Source organism: Saprolegnia parasitica (assembly GCF_000151545.1).
Source record: "Saprolegnia parasitica CBS 223.65 unplaced genomic scaffold supercont2.291, whole genome shotgun sequence".
NCBI classification, from domain to species: Eukaryota; Oomycota; class Saprolegniomycetes; order Saprolegniales; family Saprolegniaceae; genus Saprolegnia; species Saprolegnia parasitica.
This window is the reverse complement of record NW_012156685.1, coordinates 999-14,252: the sequence shown is the minus strand read 5'-3', so window position 1 is coordinate 14,252 and position 13,254 is coordinate 999. Positions and strand designations below refer to the sequence as shown.

The window sequence follows — 13,254 nt, the reverse complement described above, 5'->3', positions numbered from 1 at the left end:
TCCCTGCCGACGTGCCGCTGCTGGGCGTGTGCCTCGGCCACCCAAGGCCTCGCGCATGCGTATGGCGGCGACGTGCGCCACGCGCCCAAGGTCATGCACGGCATCACGAGCTCCATCGCCGTGACGCCGCTCGGGCGAGACGGGCTCTCTTTGGCACGGCGCCGACCTTCGACGTTGTCCGGTACCACTCGCTGATCGTGGCGTCGCTGCCCGACTGCCTCGTGGTCACAGCGTCGACAACCGGGGACGGGCTCATCATGGCGCTGCAGCACAAGGAGCGACCGCAGTACGGAGTCCAGTTCCATCCCGAGTCTGTCTGCAGCGAGTTTGGCTACCAGCTGCTCCAAAACTTTGCCGACCTCTCGAGCCAGACGCCGCTGAGTATGTGTACACTTGCGCACGCGGCTACCGCGCCGGCGATGCTCGCTGCGACGCCAGCTGCCAAGCCTGCTGCCGCCTATCACCTGCATACCACGGGTCTCGGCCAACTGCATCTCGACGGCGACGCGATCTTTGATGCGATTTACGCCTCGGCAACCCACGCTTTCTGGCTTGACAGCAGCAACGGAGCGCGCTACTCGTACATGGGCGACACGGCGGGGCCGCTCAGCCAGCTCATCACGTACAATGTCGTGACCGATGCCACGCACGTCAATGGCGCGGCGATCGAGACACCACTGTTTCCGTATCTGCAGTCGCAACTCGACCGCTATCGCGTGACGTCGGAGTCGTCATCGTTCGATTTCCACGGTGGTTTTGTGGGCTTTTTGGCTATGAAGTGCTGCACTGCCGTCATGAAAAGAAGAGCGCGCGTGTGCTCGCCCATCGCGACGCCGAGGGCTCGACAGTGCCGGACGCCGCCTTTTTCTTTGCCGATCGCTTTCTCGTGCTGGATCATGTGACGGGCCGTGTGTACGTGGCCGCCCTCGATGACGACGTGTCGTCGACGCCAGCGACCAATGCGTGGGTCCAATCGATCGCCGACCGTGTGCGCGACATGGTGTCGACGCCGGCTGTGTCACCGCCGCCGCCGCCGTTCGTGTCGGATCCGATCACGATGCGCCCGAGCCGGTGCCGGCGCCAGTACGAACAAGACATTGCCGATGTTCTCGACGCGATCCACGACGGCGAGACGTACGAAGTGTGCTTGACCAACCAACTGATTGCCGAGCTCGCGGTGCCGGATACGCTCGCATTTTACAAAACACTGCGGACGCTCAACCCGGCGCCGTTCGCTGCGTACCTCAAGCACCCGGACTTTGCGATTTGCTCGTCGTCGCCCGAGCGCTTCTTGCATGTGAGTTGTGACGGCCGGATGGAATCCAAGCCCATCAAGGGCACGCGCAAGCGCGACCATATGGACGCCGTTGCCGACGCCGCGATCGCGTCCGAGCTTGGCAGCTGCGTCAAGGACCGCGCCGAAAACATGATGATCACGGACCTCGTCCGCAACGACTTTGGCGTCGTCGCGGCCATCGGCAGCGTGCACGTGCCAACGCTCATGCACGTCGAGTCGTATGCGACCGTGCACCAGCTCGTGACAACGGTACACTATTGAAATTTCAAAAGGATCCAAATGGAAACAACTCCAATGTATTAGGTGCGCGGGGCACTCGCAGACGGCAAGAGTGCGCTCGATGCCGTGCACGCCACGTTCCCTGGCGGCTCCATGACGGGCGCGCCCAAGCAGCGCACGATGGAGCTCATCCGGGACCTTGAAGTGTACCCGCGGGGCGTCTACTCGGGTAGGGCTAGGGAGGGCTAGGGTAATTCTGAAGTCGTCGACGGTAGGCGCACTGGGCTACCTCTCGCTCAATGGGGCGGCCGACCTCAATATTATCATTCGAACGGCCGTTGTGACGAAAGACCGCGTGAGCATTGGTGCGGGCGGAGCGATCGTCGCCATGTCGGACGCGGACGACGAGTACGACGAGATGCTACTCAAGACGCAGGCGCTTCGGCATGCGCTGGCGACGCACACGGGGCGCGCCGTGCAAGTTGACGTGGACCGCGGCTTTTACGACAAGTAATCCGTCAAAATATATGCATACCATCGCTATCAAGCGTTTTGTGTAGCCAAGGCATGCATGTCGTGCCACCAGTCAAAATGACCAGGTGGTTGACCAGCTCAAGTGACAGGAGTGCAGATCAACGTGTAGTTCTGCTTCCGCCACAACGGCGTCACGCTCAAGAAACAAAGGAATGGCGAGCGTCTTACCGGAAATTGATGCCCCACTTCCCAACGCGCGACAGCAGCCGTCGTTGTCCGATTGGTTTCGACTGTGCAAGTGCGAGAGCGGACAGCCCTTTGCGCCGAGCGCAGGACGCTCAACAATGTGCCACGTAGTTCCATTGAAACCCGCCTCCCATGTCTCGGTCATGGCAGCCCCGTTAGCTCTACCGCGTCGCGGACCGTGCTGCGGGTTGGTATCCCGTGAGATGGAGACGACGTCACGTGGACAAGTGATCTGTGGTGGGCCTCGTAAGCCATTTAACGCCCACCACCAACGTTACTCTGCACTTTTGCACGGATTCAGATAAGGTTGTCAACGTAGATTCAGGCATCAACCGATACCTCCGAGTGTTGGCTTCAATGAGCGTTGGAGGGTTCGTCTCGCGTTGAACATGCGACCGCATCCGATCGTGACATATTTTTGGCTGCCGATGATGACAAGTGCGTCCTCTCGCCACGTCGTGGAATGCTATGTACTCCCATTGTTCCAGTATGACTGTACCCAAAACGATAAGAAAGGCGCAGAGAAAGGCGTCGAGTTCTGTTGGTACAAGCGAAATCGGGTCCGCCGAGCAGTTTACACAAGGCATCTCAGCTTTCGCTCGGGGTACTAATGACGGTGCCTCACGAAGTTTTACCAAAACCAAAGATAACTCGGCCTCAAACTCCAACAATCCACCAACCTAACGATAAATGGGCTCACCCTAGTCAATCATTATTCCTAACGCTATACGCTCTTCCACGGGCACTGAGGCGGAAGGGTACTGCTGGACTTCATATCAAACAACATTTCTTGCCAATGATCGTAGCTCTCACACAGCACACACAAAGAGACAGTATCGTATTACTCGTGCACCATCCAATGACTTTAAAACAACTCCTGCAACGACAGGCGGCGTCGCTTGGACGAAATCCATCTGCTCTGCAACCAAAAAGGACTGCGCGCTATGCAATTCGATTGGTGGAATGTATGCCCATCAACTTTACATGGTCCCTTCGTATGCCTCCAAACCTTTAAACACTCTGTCGACGTCCTCACGAGCTCGGCTCAGAAGAGATCGTCACCGCTGCAACTTGATCGCTTTCCGAGTCTAGGAAGTTCTAGCCGATGCGTTCAAGATTTGCGCGCTCCGTGGTGTGGCGCACTGCTTTATGGGAACAGTCTGCTGCGTCCCACGGTTACGATAACAGTGGCACATTTAGAGCAGCCTTAGTCTCTTCTCGTGATCCTAGATTCACTGGACCCTCATTTTTCAATTTACCTCGTGATGGATACCATCGTGTGCTGCTTCAACGGGTGTGCGATTTCGCCACTGCCTGGCCAAGCCAAGTGCTCAGTCCACAAAAGCCGGGGCATGTGCAGTATCGAAGCCTGTGCCAACCAAGTGTATGCCCGCAGGCTCTGCGTTCGCCATGGTGGCCGTCACCGCTGCCTTTACCCGGGTTGCACCACCTCGGCGCGCGTCGGCGGCTACTGCTCGCGCCACGGCGGCGTCAAAATCAAGAAACTGTGCACCGTCCAAGGCTGTGGCAACAAGGTCAACCGCAACGGCCGCTGCGTCCGTCACGGCGGTCGCCGCCAGTGCAAGGTGTCGGACTGCGTGACGCACGCCCGCAGCGGTGGCTACTGCAGCCGGCACGCAAAAGCTATCGACAGTGACGAGACAGAGCGGTGCGCTGATGACCTGTGGTCGCTCGACGACACCGAGTCAATCGACAAGCTGCTCTATGCGGACTATAGCGACATGCTTCCATCAATATCATACGAGAGCGCGTCCTGCCGAGGCGACGATCTCGATGCATCGATTCTGGCGTGCTTGTTTCAAGACAACCTCGTCACACCGTGAGGCCTAAGCATCGACACTAGGAGCTAACCTTTTATTATCTACACAACCTTACGACACTCTAGGAGAAATATTTTCCTCGTCTGTGCAGCCACGACCCGGCTGGAAGGACATACATTGTCGATGCATGGGGCGTTGTCGACTACAGGTAAACAGTCTCATTAGAGTGGCACATCGCGCTTCTCATGTCCTTCACCGCGGCCGCGTCGTCCGATTAAGGTGACAATTTGACGCAAAACGTCCGACCGTCTCGACGAACCGACGCAAAAGACTGCAGCGATGACGTTGATCATGCAGTGGGGACGTTGCCGAGCTACAATCCCACGCCCAACGACACCCAAACCCGGAACCGTGTAGAGTAATACCAAACCCGGACCCGTGTAGAGTCATAGCGTCGGCGCCTCTGTGCAGTACGTAATGCAACATGTACTGAAACCTTTGGTTGAATTCCGTCACATCTCGTTTTCCATATTCATAGGCATACCTCCACTGCGTCCCGCACAGCTGACGCTTTTCAGGCACATGACGTTCCGAGAGGCAGCGTGCAAACGCACGTAAATGCAACGGTCACTGGAGCGGTGGCGGGGTCGAAGGACTAATACCCTTACGCTTGATGGGCCAGAAACCGGTGCCCACATAATCCAAAACAAACCTAACCCGCCTTTGCAACCATGACTTCAAGTGTTGCCCTGTCTTGCAAGAAACTAGCTTTCGAAACACACCACACGGTGGTGGTGGCGACGTCCACGCGATCGACCACGGATGTGCCTTTCGAATGCTACGGAGAAATGAAATGACCTCTGATTTCCAACAAGTCGCACCATGCGACCAGGATGGATCCATCTCGACTACCTAGGCGTACTAGATATGTATGACCTCTTATTCGTACGACTACTCGATTGCAACACAATGTTGTGTCGTTCCCTTGTCTGGAATTCCACGCAAAAACCGTATACTACAGAGTCATTGTTTCAACTGGTGTAAACGTCATTGCAGCTTGGCGTGGCAGGATGGCTTGTCGATGATGATGGTCGAGAGTCCTGCGATCGCCGGTGCGACGGCGGGCGCCCACTTTAGCTGCGACGCGCGAACGTACTGCATGAAGAGCGGGCCGTAGTACGCGTTGAGACCCATGAAAAAGTGCCACCACGCGTGGCCGTACAAGTTGAACGAGCTGTCGCAGTGGTGGTAGTCGACGAGCCAGCACAGCGCGCCGAGAAACCCGGTCCGGATGTACGACTTGGCGAGGCCTTTGCCTTCGATGCACTCGATTTGACCGTAATAGCTGCGCACACGCCAGAGACACGAGAGCGTGAGACCCGAGAAGAGCACTTGGAAGGCGAGCACGAACGAGTAGCACGCGTGGGCAATCGTGAATCCGACGCCAAGACTGATGAGGAGCGCGCGCATGCCCAGATCCAATTGTTTCTGGTTTTGCCAGTCGGGGGCATACAAAATGTAAATCCTAGAAAATAATGTGGTTGGGAAAAATCCAAGGGCAAAGTGAGATTGTACCAGATGAGCATCGACCAGATCATGGGCGTCTCATCGAGCTGCTGGGACCTAGGTGATGGAATAAGTCATGAAAAAAGGTAAAACTTAAGGACGTACACGTGCGTGAGCGTGCCGTGGAAGAGCGCCGAGCCACAGCCGACGACCATCACGTTGAGATACATGAGCACGAAGCGCCACTCGAAATCCATCGCGACTGTCCGTTGGAGACCGTAGAAGCCAAGCACGATGAACGAGAGGTTTGAGATCGTATTCCAGAATTCGGCCACGTAGTGCGAGAAGACGTAGTTGGGCTCGCACCAGTCGATCGTCGACGTCACGTCGCCCCAATACCCCATAAGTTCTGAGGTCGTGGTAGCAAATCGCAGAGTGTGGCCGATGGCGCGCGATCTTCCGGAAAAATTCGAAACATGTCCGGATACCGACGCAATTGCGTGCGATTAGTCGTTGCCGTCAACCATAATGGACATGTCGCGGCGCCAGCGACGACAGCTCAAGCATGCAACACGATTACGTTAGATGATGGAATGCGCAAGAGACCATAGTCTTTTCAATATTGTCCATCGTTGTGCATCGGTCCGCGCGATCACGTGACTCGTTTACGCTAGGATGCGCGATTGGCCACTTTGCAATGGCTCGCTTGACGAATCTGACGAGCGATCGACGCGGAATCCCTCACAACTCGAATTGAGGACCCATACCAAGAGCAACAAAACCTCCTTCTACCACATCGTAGTATTAATACATTAACGATATTGTAGCTCGTACGACTTGGTGGATATGTGCTCGCAATGCGGACTCGGTGTCGTTGATTGTGGCAGGTGGAGCGCCCACTTGGGTCTCGCTTCTATTGTAACTCGATGCATCGAAGTGGTGGTAGTTGTCGGTAGCATTAGATATTAAAGATAAAGGGGCAAACTTCACTGCATCTTGAATCTACGCCAAGCTGCATCCGTTTTGCAAATGTCGCATTGATTGGTTTCGCCTCGGTTTCACATTTTGCAAGTTGGGTGTTTTTGGCAGCAACAAGCGACGCGCATTCATCGGCCTCTGCTCTCCACACTGGCAGCCGACCTTACTATGGCTATCGGGATAGACGGTGCGGCGCCCGCACTCCGGCTCGCTATGGTCAACTCAGCGCTCTTGTCGATCGTCGAAATAATCTTTGTGGCCGCACTACCAAGAACCACCGACAAGACAGGGTGACGCAAAAGGCTGCAACTGCTTCAGTTTAGTTTGCATCAGAGAGCATCACATGGCACCACATAGTCATATCGCGGTTCGTCATCGCCCAGGGCATTGTCCATGGGCACCTCCGTAGCAATCATTGCGTTTGGTGCAATCTGGGCGCTCAGATTGCACCAAGCAAAGCGAGACGGTACTGCTCTCGTCTTCGAAGCGACAGCACGAGCCCATCGACAAAGCCTTTTTGAGTTATGTTGCTCGCTGGGCTCTGACTTCTACTTGCGTTCCTCCCGCCACAGCAGTCCTTACAGACACACATGCGTCCATTGTTGTTACGACGTAGTACTCGTCACAGCCGTCGTCGTCGTCGTTGTCGCAGGCAAGACGTCTTTTGCACAAGGTATGGTCGAGGAGCTCGCACCTTCGTCCTTGGCAACCGTGCTCAACGGGCTCGTGGTGCTCATTGCTGTTGCGACGACAGGGACGGGGCTCACGACGATAGGGACCGCGGGCGCGTCGTCGACCGGGCGCGTCGTCTTGGACGCTTGGTTGGACGACCCGGACGAGCAAAAGATGGCCGCGCAGCAGCCCATGATGATCTCGTCACACATATTCGTTGGAAAAGCGAAAATGCGGCGGTGCTCACCTCGCCCAAGAGAGACACGCGAACGAACGATATCGCAACCAGTTTTCCCGCGCCTCGCACTCCAGACTTGCCCGTTGTTAGCGCAAAGATCTCGGCTACGTACTGAGTGCCGGACATGCACATCACACACACGACATCAAGGTGCCGTGATGAGGTAGAGGCCGTCTCGAATCGCTGGACAGACCTCTCAGCGTACAGCCTGCCGTCGTGGGCCTTTCCAACCTCAGCGTGGTAACATAATTTCATTACAAACAAGTCCGACGCCAAAGCCAAGGCGAAAGCTAATAGTTCACTGGTAATACGAACCGCGAATGGAAGGAGATGCAAGTCTTTCAAGCATCTCTTCCGAGGTGTCTCGATGCATTTTACGTGGCACGCTCAACGCCATGATTGCGTAAAGGCGATTGTAGCTTCGAGTCAGTGGGCTGCGGCAAACGCGCAAAAGCGAATTGATTCGCCTCACTTGGAGATGCGGTGGTGTTTCCTTCTGGCGCTGCCGTCCGTGCACGCCATGGGCATCTACTTCTTCTGGGTCTCCAACGTGCGCATAGGCTCCCGCATGCAGTGCGACAGCGCGCCCAAACGCTGTCCCGGCGACCTCCTCGCGTACCGGCGCGAAGCGTTGCATTGTGAGTTTGAGGCTTGCAAGGACGCGACACACCCACCAGGGTACGTGCCGACGCCTGCGCCAACGCCAGCCCCGACCGACGCCAAGTTTGTGGTCATTGCCGCCTACACCCCCGCGATTGCTCTCGCAACGCCGCGCCTTCGAGGCCACCCCATGTTGAATCGGACGCACGTGTGATCCCTTCGAGTTGAAATGCTACTGTCGTCTTTGAAAATGTCCTTGCCTTGTTCGAATGAGTAATGGCGGGAAACAAGAAGGGCGCTTTAGCCGTTGTGTCTGATCCTCAACTGCATTGACCTGTGAACGCATGCTGCTTGCAGTTCGCGTTCACATTGCCCGTCGTTCGCGTTCACATTGCCCGTCGTTCGCGCATCTCCACGCCCACGATGCCACGTGTGCGGATCTACCGGTATATCACAAAATCGTCTCGACTTCGTTCTTCGAAGACTTATATTGAGACATTATAGGTAGATTGTTTACAAATGAGACGAGCTTGAGGACTGGATGCACGCAAATGCACTGAGAGTTCAAGTACCATCGCACACGCCACGGTGTCATCCTTTGCCCCATGCATAGCATCGGCATGACCACTACCAAGGAACACGTTAGACCGACGACCGCTCACAATCGGCAGGAGGAACCACTTACAATGGCTACTCGGTGCACCTCGGCAGCTGAATTCCACGTGCGACGCTCTAATCTCTGCGCTCTGATTGGTCTGTGGGGCGCAAGGTGGCGTGCAAATAGCCTGTGCGTCGGTCCGCACGAAGTGAAATCTTGCCACAACTCGTTTTTGGTATCCGCAAGACAACGAGCGATGGCGACTGCCCCGGTGGAGCTGACCATTAGCGCGACGGGCTTGGCCCGCGGCTGCGACGCGTTCGCTGTCGTCTACTTCAATGGTACGAGCCTGCAACAAGCGACATGGGCTCATCCAGGCATGTAGACACGATCGTCGGGCGCACGGAAGTACGCAAGAACACGCCTGCGCCGGGTTTTGTCAAGAGCTTCAAGCTCGACGTTGCCCAGCATGGCAACGAGGGCTACGTTGTCAAGATCGAGCTGTACCACGAGAGCGACGAAGACCACCCGGAGCTGCAGCGCCAAAAGCTGCTCGGCCACATTGTCTTGCCGCTGCCGGAAATGGTGGCGCAGATCAACAACCCGATCACACTGCCGCTGACGAGCCACCATGACCATGGCAACGGCGCGGTGCTGCAGCTGCGCACCGAGTACATTGGCTTGAACGCGGACATCGCGATGGTCCAATTCGCCGGCGCCGAGCTCCCGGCGCCCGACAACTCGGGCTTGCCCAACCCGTGCGTGCTCCCACACGATGCATTCTCAGCATGCCATGGATATATAGGCTTCTTGTGATCAAGCGCATCGTGAGTGACGGGTCGTACGTGGCCGTCTTCCGCTCCGAGGTCCACAAGCAGACGAGCAACCCGTTGTGGGAGAAGCGCAACGTGCCGGTCCAGCGTCTCTGCAACGGCGACTACAAGCGCCCACTCCTCTTCCAAGTCGTGCACCACGAAAAGTCGACGCAGAAGCTCATCGGGCAGGTGACCGCGACCCTCTACGACCTCCTCAACGGAAGCGTTCGGTCGCTCCCGCTCCGCAACGGCGAGCGCTTTGCGGGCTCGCTCAACGTCGCGTTCCTTCAAGTCGCCAACGAACCCGACTATGTGGGCTACGGTACGCCGCCTCCTCTTTTCCAAATCTCCATATGCATGCAACTTCGTAGCCCAAGGCCCGTGCGAGATTACGCACCTGCAAGGGCTCCGCACCGCGGGCAAGCCTCTCGACCAGCAGAGCAGCTACGCTGCGTACGGTGCCCCGGCGACGGCGGCGCCGCCGATCGCCGAAATGAGCGCCATGAAGCTGCAGCCCGACGTGGTGCCCACGGCGACCGCGTACCCGGTAGCCGCGCCGGGTGGCCAGTACCCCGAGGCCTCGCTCGTCGCGACGCCAGGTAGACATGGCCCTTCCGTGTCGTCTTCTGCCAATCGAATGCTCATGCGGCTAAGTAGTCGACTGGATGCAAAAGAAGGTGACGCAAGACAGCGAGACGCCGACGCAAGTGACGTTCATCAACAGCTTTGTGGCGCCGGTGGACATTGCGTGGGTCGACTACGACGGCAACGAGACCATCTACAACCGCATCGAGCCCGGCCAAAAGTACACGCAGGACACGTACGCGCAGCACGTGTGGCTGCTCGCGACGCCGACGCACGGCCCGCTGGCCTACTACACGGCGGCGCCGGACGCGACGTTCGTCGACATTCTCGGGCCCAACGCGCTCGGCGTCGGGCCGCAGTGCACCGCGATCACGTCGGGCAGCGCCGGCGCGCCGATCAAGCTCGTCTTTGTCAACAACACGCCCCGCATCATTGGCATTGCCTGGGTCGACGAGGCGGGCCAAGAGATCGAGTACGCCCAGGTCCACCCGCGCCAGTCGTACGTGCAGGACACGTATGCCAACCACGTGTGGAAGGCACACTACGCCGACTCGAACATCCCGCTCGTGTACTTTCGCGGGTCGCCCATCAGCGAGCAGGTCGACATTCGCGGCCACAACGCCATGGTGCACACGCCGCTCGGCCACACGGGTGGGCCGTACCAGGGCCAGCCGCCGTACCAGGGCCAGCCGCCGTATGGATTCTAAGCTCGATGCGAGAGAAGAGCGCCAAAGCAACGACCTTGACATTGACATGGGTTACGCGATGAGGCAGCACATGGAAGACGTGGTGAAGAGAGGAGGGCTAGCTAGTAAGTGGCGGTGGGCGGGCGCAAGACGCCGACGGACGAGATGTGGTACGCGGCGTACATGGCGAGCGCGAGGCCTTCGCCGACAAGCGGGAGCGGCTCGGCGTGCGAAGGCACATCGCACCCGAGGAGAAGGTCGTCAATGACGTGGTTCAAGACGTCCCAGTCCTCGATCGATGGCGTCCGGCGGCGGTGTTGGCATGGCTTGTCGGTCGTCGAGGCGTGTTGCCGGGACGACAAGGCTTGTTGCCGGGCTGACGCAAGCGTCTGCTGCATGCAGCGGTGGTAGACGACGACGCTCATGCAGAGGATCACAGCCAAGACGACGTTGACATGCTCGAGCGCATCGAGGGCCTCGACCATGGCCGCGGAGTGTGGCGAAGTGAGACAGCAACCGCCGTTGTTGTCAGAGGACGGGCAATATATATTCATATCGAGGTCCCATAATGCGCTGGACGTCAGCGGCCGAATATTCAATATTGTTCAGGGCGCGCTCGTACCGCCTGATAACGACAGAGCAAGCAGCTGGCAGAGAATATTCGATCCTTTCTCGCACGATCCGAGCGCCACGTCATGCATGCCATTCTAGCGTCTTCGCGGCAGGATGACGGACGATACATTGCCCGATTCCATCATGCATTCTGAAGCTGCTTCCGGGACGAGTCTTATGTTGCCCCACTCCATCGCCTCGCGGCCAAGATGCGGCAACTCAGATGATGGTGCAACAGTTGCAGAATGCACTCTGTATCTTCTTCAAGTTCTCTAGCCGTTCTCAGCTACCGGCGGGGCAGGCAGCGAGGACACCGCGGCGCGGAATCTGGGACTCGTGGCGCGTAAGCGCACGCAGTGTGCGCTCGAGATGCTGCATGAAGAACTGGCGCTGCTCAATGTGCTTGTCGATAGAGATGCGCTCGAGCCGAGCGAGGAGGTGGGCGCGGTCGTCACACTCGTTGCTGTCGAGGCAGCGCAGCGCGGCGAGGTCTCGGAGCGAGACATAGCCATCGACCGTGCACGGGTGGTCGATCGTGTAGTACGTCCGGACGCGTGTGAGCCGCGGCTCGAGCATCTCGGCCACATTCCTACGCGACATCGTGCCATCGGTCGAGGTTGACATCGGGGTACCATTCTTTGTTATCAAAGCGCCACGTTTGCGGCGAGGTCAGGTGCGCGTCGTCGTGCAGGATGCTGCGGAGGCAGATCACGGTCCGATGCGGCTCGTGGAAGCGACCAGTGAGCACGTTGTGGGCCATCGCGCGCCCGACGTTCTCGCGCGTGTACTGCACGTCGTCACTCGGCAACGAGAGCAGCGTGCTCGGGTCGTCGGGCGACGCAAACAGCTCCTGGCACAGCGTGTCCTGTGCGATCCAGAGCCCGCGCGAGACGTCTTCGAGGGCGAACGGGACGACCTGCTGTGTCTGCACGTGGATCACAAGTCGCATCTCGTCGTGGATCGTCACGGACACGTCGATCGCATTGTGCCGACCGTTGGGAAAGACCAGCGTGGCAAAGACGCGGTCGGTTGTGCGGTAGACTTGCTGCAGGAGCCAGTTGTAGCTCAGAGCGCGGGCACCTTCGTCGCCTGCAAAGAGGTGCGAGTGCCGCCAGCCTTCGACGAACGGGCTGGGCGACCGCTATTTTCGGCTGTGAGGTCGAACGACGATCCAGTACATCGTAAGTAGGAGTATACCAGGCGGGGCGTCGTGCTGGCGACCCAGCGTTGAAGGTAGTCGCAGAGGCGCTGGTAGCGCCGCCGTTGCCGCTGGAGCGCCTTGTTGGTCGCCAACTGCTCGGTCGTGTCATCCTTGAGAGCGTTGGCGATCTCGCGCCACGCCAAGAGCGTCGGTGGCGACGCGGCGACGCGCGTCTTTTGGAGGTGCTGGAGCTGATTCTGGAGAGCGTACTGCTGCCAGCGGAGGCTCGCGAGCTCCTTGACCTTCTTGGACTTGACATGCGCGAGGCTCGGCGGCTGGAACGCGTCCATGTTGCAAATGGACACTGCCGAACGTCGGTGGTAATCGCAGTGATGACGCTACACGTAGAGCCGAAAGCACGAGGAAGCGAGGGAGCGTTGGAGCCCGTGCAGTGCAAGGAGGCACAAGGTGGTAATGGGCGATCCGAGACGCTGAGGCGATCGATGGAGCCTTGCCGCTACCGACATATGGTCCGTCCTCGAATTACTGTGATTCGAGTCATCAAAGTACCGCATTTCCAGCGCTTCAGCAAACGACCCACACACGACATGGCCATCGTGAAGCCGCGCAGACAATCAATGATGTTCATGGCTTGTGCTTGGATGCAATACAATATGGTCTGCGTTGGTGCTCTTCGTTCTTGATAGTTGTTGTCTTTGTTCCTGCAGAGCCGACGCACGACCACTGCAAGTGTTTCAAAGCAGGTGCGAACAAAGCGATGCGCAATGACGTGCTGCTGCAGCGAG

The 13,254-nt window shown here is 58.0% G+C and overlaps 8 protein-coding genes across 8 annotated transcripts; 4 read left to right on the top strand and 4 right to left on the bottom strand.

Annotated features, from left to right (window-relative positions):
• Window positions 1–55: 55 nt before the first annotated feature.
• SPRG_16397 (hypothetical protein) lies at window positions 56–2,030 on the top strand (the record flags this gene model as incomplete). Its single annotated transcript, XM_012355708.1, has 5 exons — window positions 56–90; window positions 140–753; window positions 780–1,546; window positions 1,601–1,745; window positions 1,792–2,030. The coding sequence occupies 5 exons, from the start codon at window positions 56–58 to the stop codon at window positions 2,028–2,030; spliced, it is 1,800 nt and encodes a 599-aa protein (XP_012211098.1).
• A 1,471-nt stretch (window positions 2,031–3,501) lies between these two features.
• Window positions 3,502–4,107, top strand: SPRG_16396 (hypothetical protein; the record flags this gene model as incomplete). Its single annotated transcript, XM_012355707.1, has 2 exons — window positions 3,502–4,046; window positions 4,101–4,107. 2 exons carry the CDS (start codon window positions 3,502–3,504, stop codon window positions 4,105–4,107), a joined length of 552 nt encoding a protein of 183 aa, XP_012211097.1.
• Window positions 4,108–5,006: 899 nt separating this feature from the next.
• Window positions 5,007–5,946, bottom strand: SPRG_16395 (hypothetical protein). Its single transcript, XM_012355706.1, has 3 exons — window positions 5,689–5,946; window positions 5,593–5,640; window positions 5,007–5,542 (listed from the first exon to the last, which is right to left on the bottom strand). Exons 1-3 carry the CDS (start codon window positions 5,925–5,927, stop codon window positions 5,065–5,067), a joined length of 765 nt encoding a protein of 254 aa, XP_012211096.1. The 5' UTR covers window positions 5,928–5,946; the 3' UTR covers window positions 5,007–5,064.
• Window positions 5,947–7,106: 1,160 nt separating this feature from the next.
• SPRG_16394 (hypothetical protein) lies at window positions 7,107–7,385 on the bottom strand (the record flags this gene model as incomplete). The annotated part of the gene is made up of 2 exons (XM_012355705.1): window positions 7,107–7,162; window positions 7,196–7,385. 2 exons carry the CDS (start codon window positions 7,383–7,385, stop codon window positions 7,107–7,109), a joined length of 246 nt encoding a protein of 81 aa, XP_012211095.1.
• Window positions 7,386–7,889: 504 nt separating this feature from the next.
• SPRG_16393 (hypothetical protein) lies at window positions 7,890–8,225 on the top strand (the record flags this gene model as incomplete). The annotated part of the gene is made up of 1 exon (XM_012355704.1): window positions 7,890–8,225. One exon carries the CDS (start codon window positions 7,890–7,892, stop codon window positions 8,223–8,225), a length of 336 nt encoding a protein of 111 aa, XP_012211094.1.
• A 608-nt stretch (window positions 8,226–8,833) lies between these two features.
• Window positions 8,834–10,716, top strand: SPRG_16392 (hypothetical protein; the record flags this gene model as incomplete). Its single annotated transcript, XM_012355703.1, has 5 exons — window positions 8,834–8,950; window positions 8,995–9,367; window positions 9,415–9,746; window positions 9,796–10,023; window positions 10,082–10,716. The coding sequence occupies exons 1-5, from the start codon at window positions 8,866–8,868 to the stop codon at window positions 10,714–10,716; spliced, it is 1,653 nt and encodes a 550-aa protein (XP_012211093.1). The 5' UTR covers window positions 8,834–8,865.
• A 47-nt stretch (window positions 10,717–10,763) lies between these two features.
• Window positions 10,764–11,253, bottom strand: SPRG_16391 (hypothetical protein). The gene has a single exon (XM_012355702.1). It carries the CDS (start codon window positions 11,247–11,249, stop codon window positions 10,818–10,820), a length of 432 nt encoding a protein of 143 aa, XP_012211092.1. The 5' UTR covers window positions 11,250–11,253; the 3' UTR covers window positions 10,764–10,817.
• Window positions 11,254–11,589: 336 nt separating this feature from the next.
• SPRG_16390 (hypothetical protein) lies at window positions 11,590–12,965 on the bottom strand (the record flags this gene model as incomplete). The annotated part of the gene is made up of 3 exons (XM_012355701.1): window positions 12,505–12,965; window positions 11,940–12,448; window positions 11,590–11,896 (listed from the first exon to the last, which is right to left on the bottom strand). The coding sequence occupies exons 1-3, from the start codon at window positions 12,796–12,798 to the stop codon at window positions 11,590–11,592; spliced, it is 1,110 nt and encodes a 369-aa protein (XP_012211091.1). The 5' UTR covers window positions 12,799–12,965.
• Window positions 12,966–13,254: the final 289 nt, after the last annotated feature.

What these genes read in the sequence shown, in the direction of transcription:
- SPRG_16395 (XM_012355706.1), bottom strand. Translation starts at nt 5,927, where the DNA reads ATGGGGTATTGGGGCGACGTGACGTCGACGATCGACTGGTGCGAGCCC. An exon ending in CACGGCACGCTCACGCACGT is followed by an intron (nt 5,641 to 5,688) that starts GTACGTCCTTAA and finishes TCCATCACCTAG; the next exon opens with GTCCCAGCAGCTCGATGAGA. An exon ending in ATCTGGTCGATGCTCATCTG is followed by an intron (nt 5,543 to 5,592) that starts GTACAATCTCAC and finishes ATTATTTTCTAG; the next exon opens with GATTTACATTTTGTATGCCC.
- SPRG_16391 (XM_012355702.1), bottom strand. Translation starts at nt 11,249, where the DNA reads ATGAATATATATTGCCCGTCCTCTGACAACAACGGCGGTTGCTGTCTC.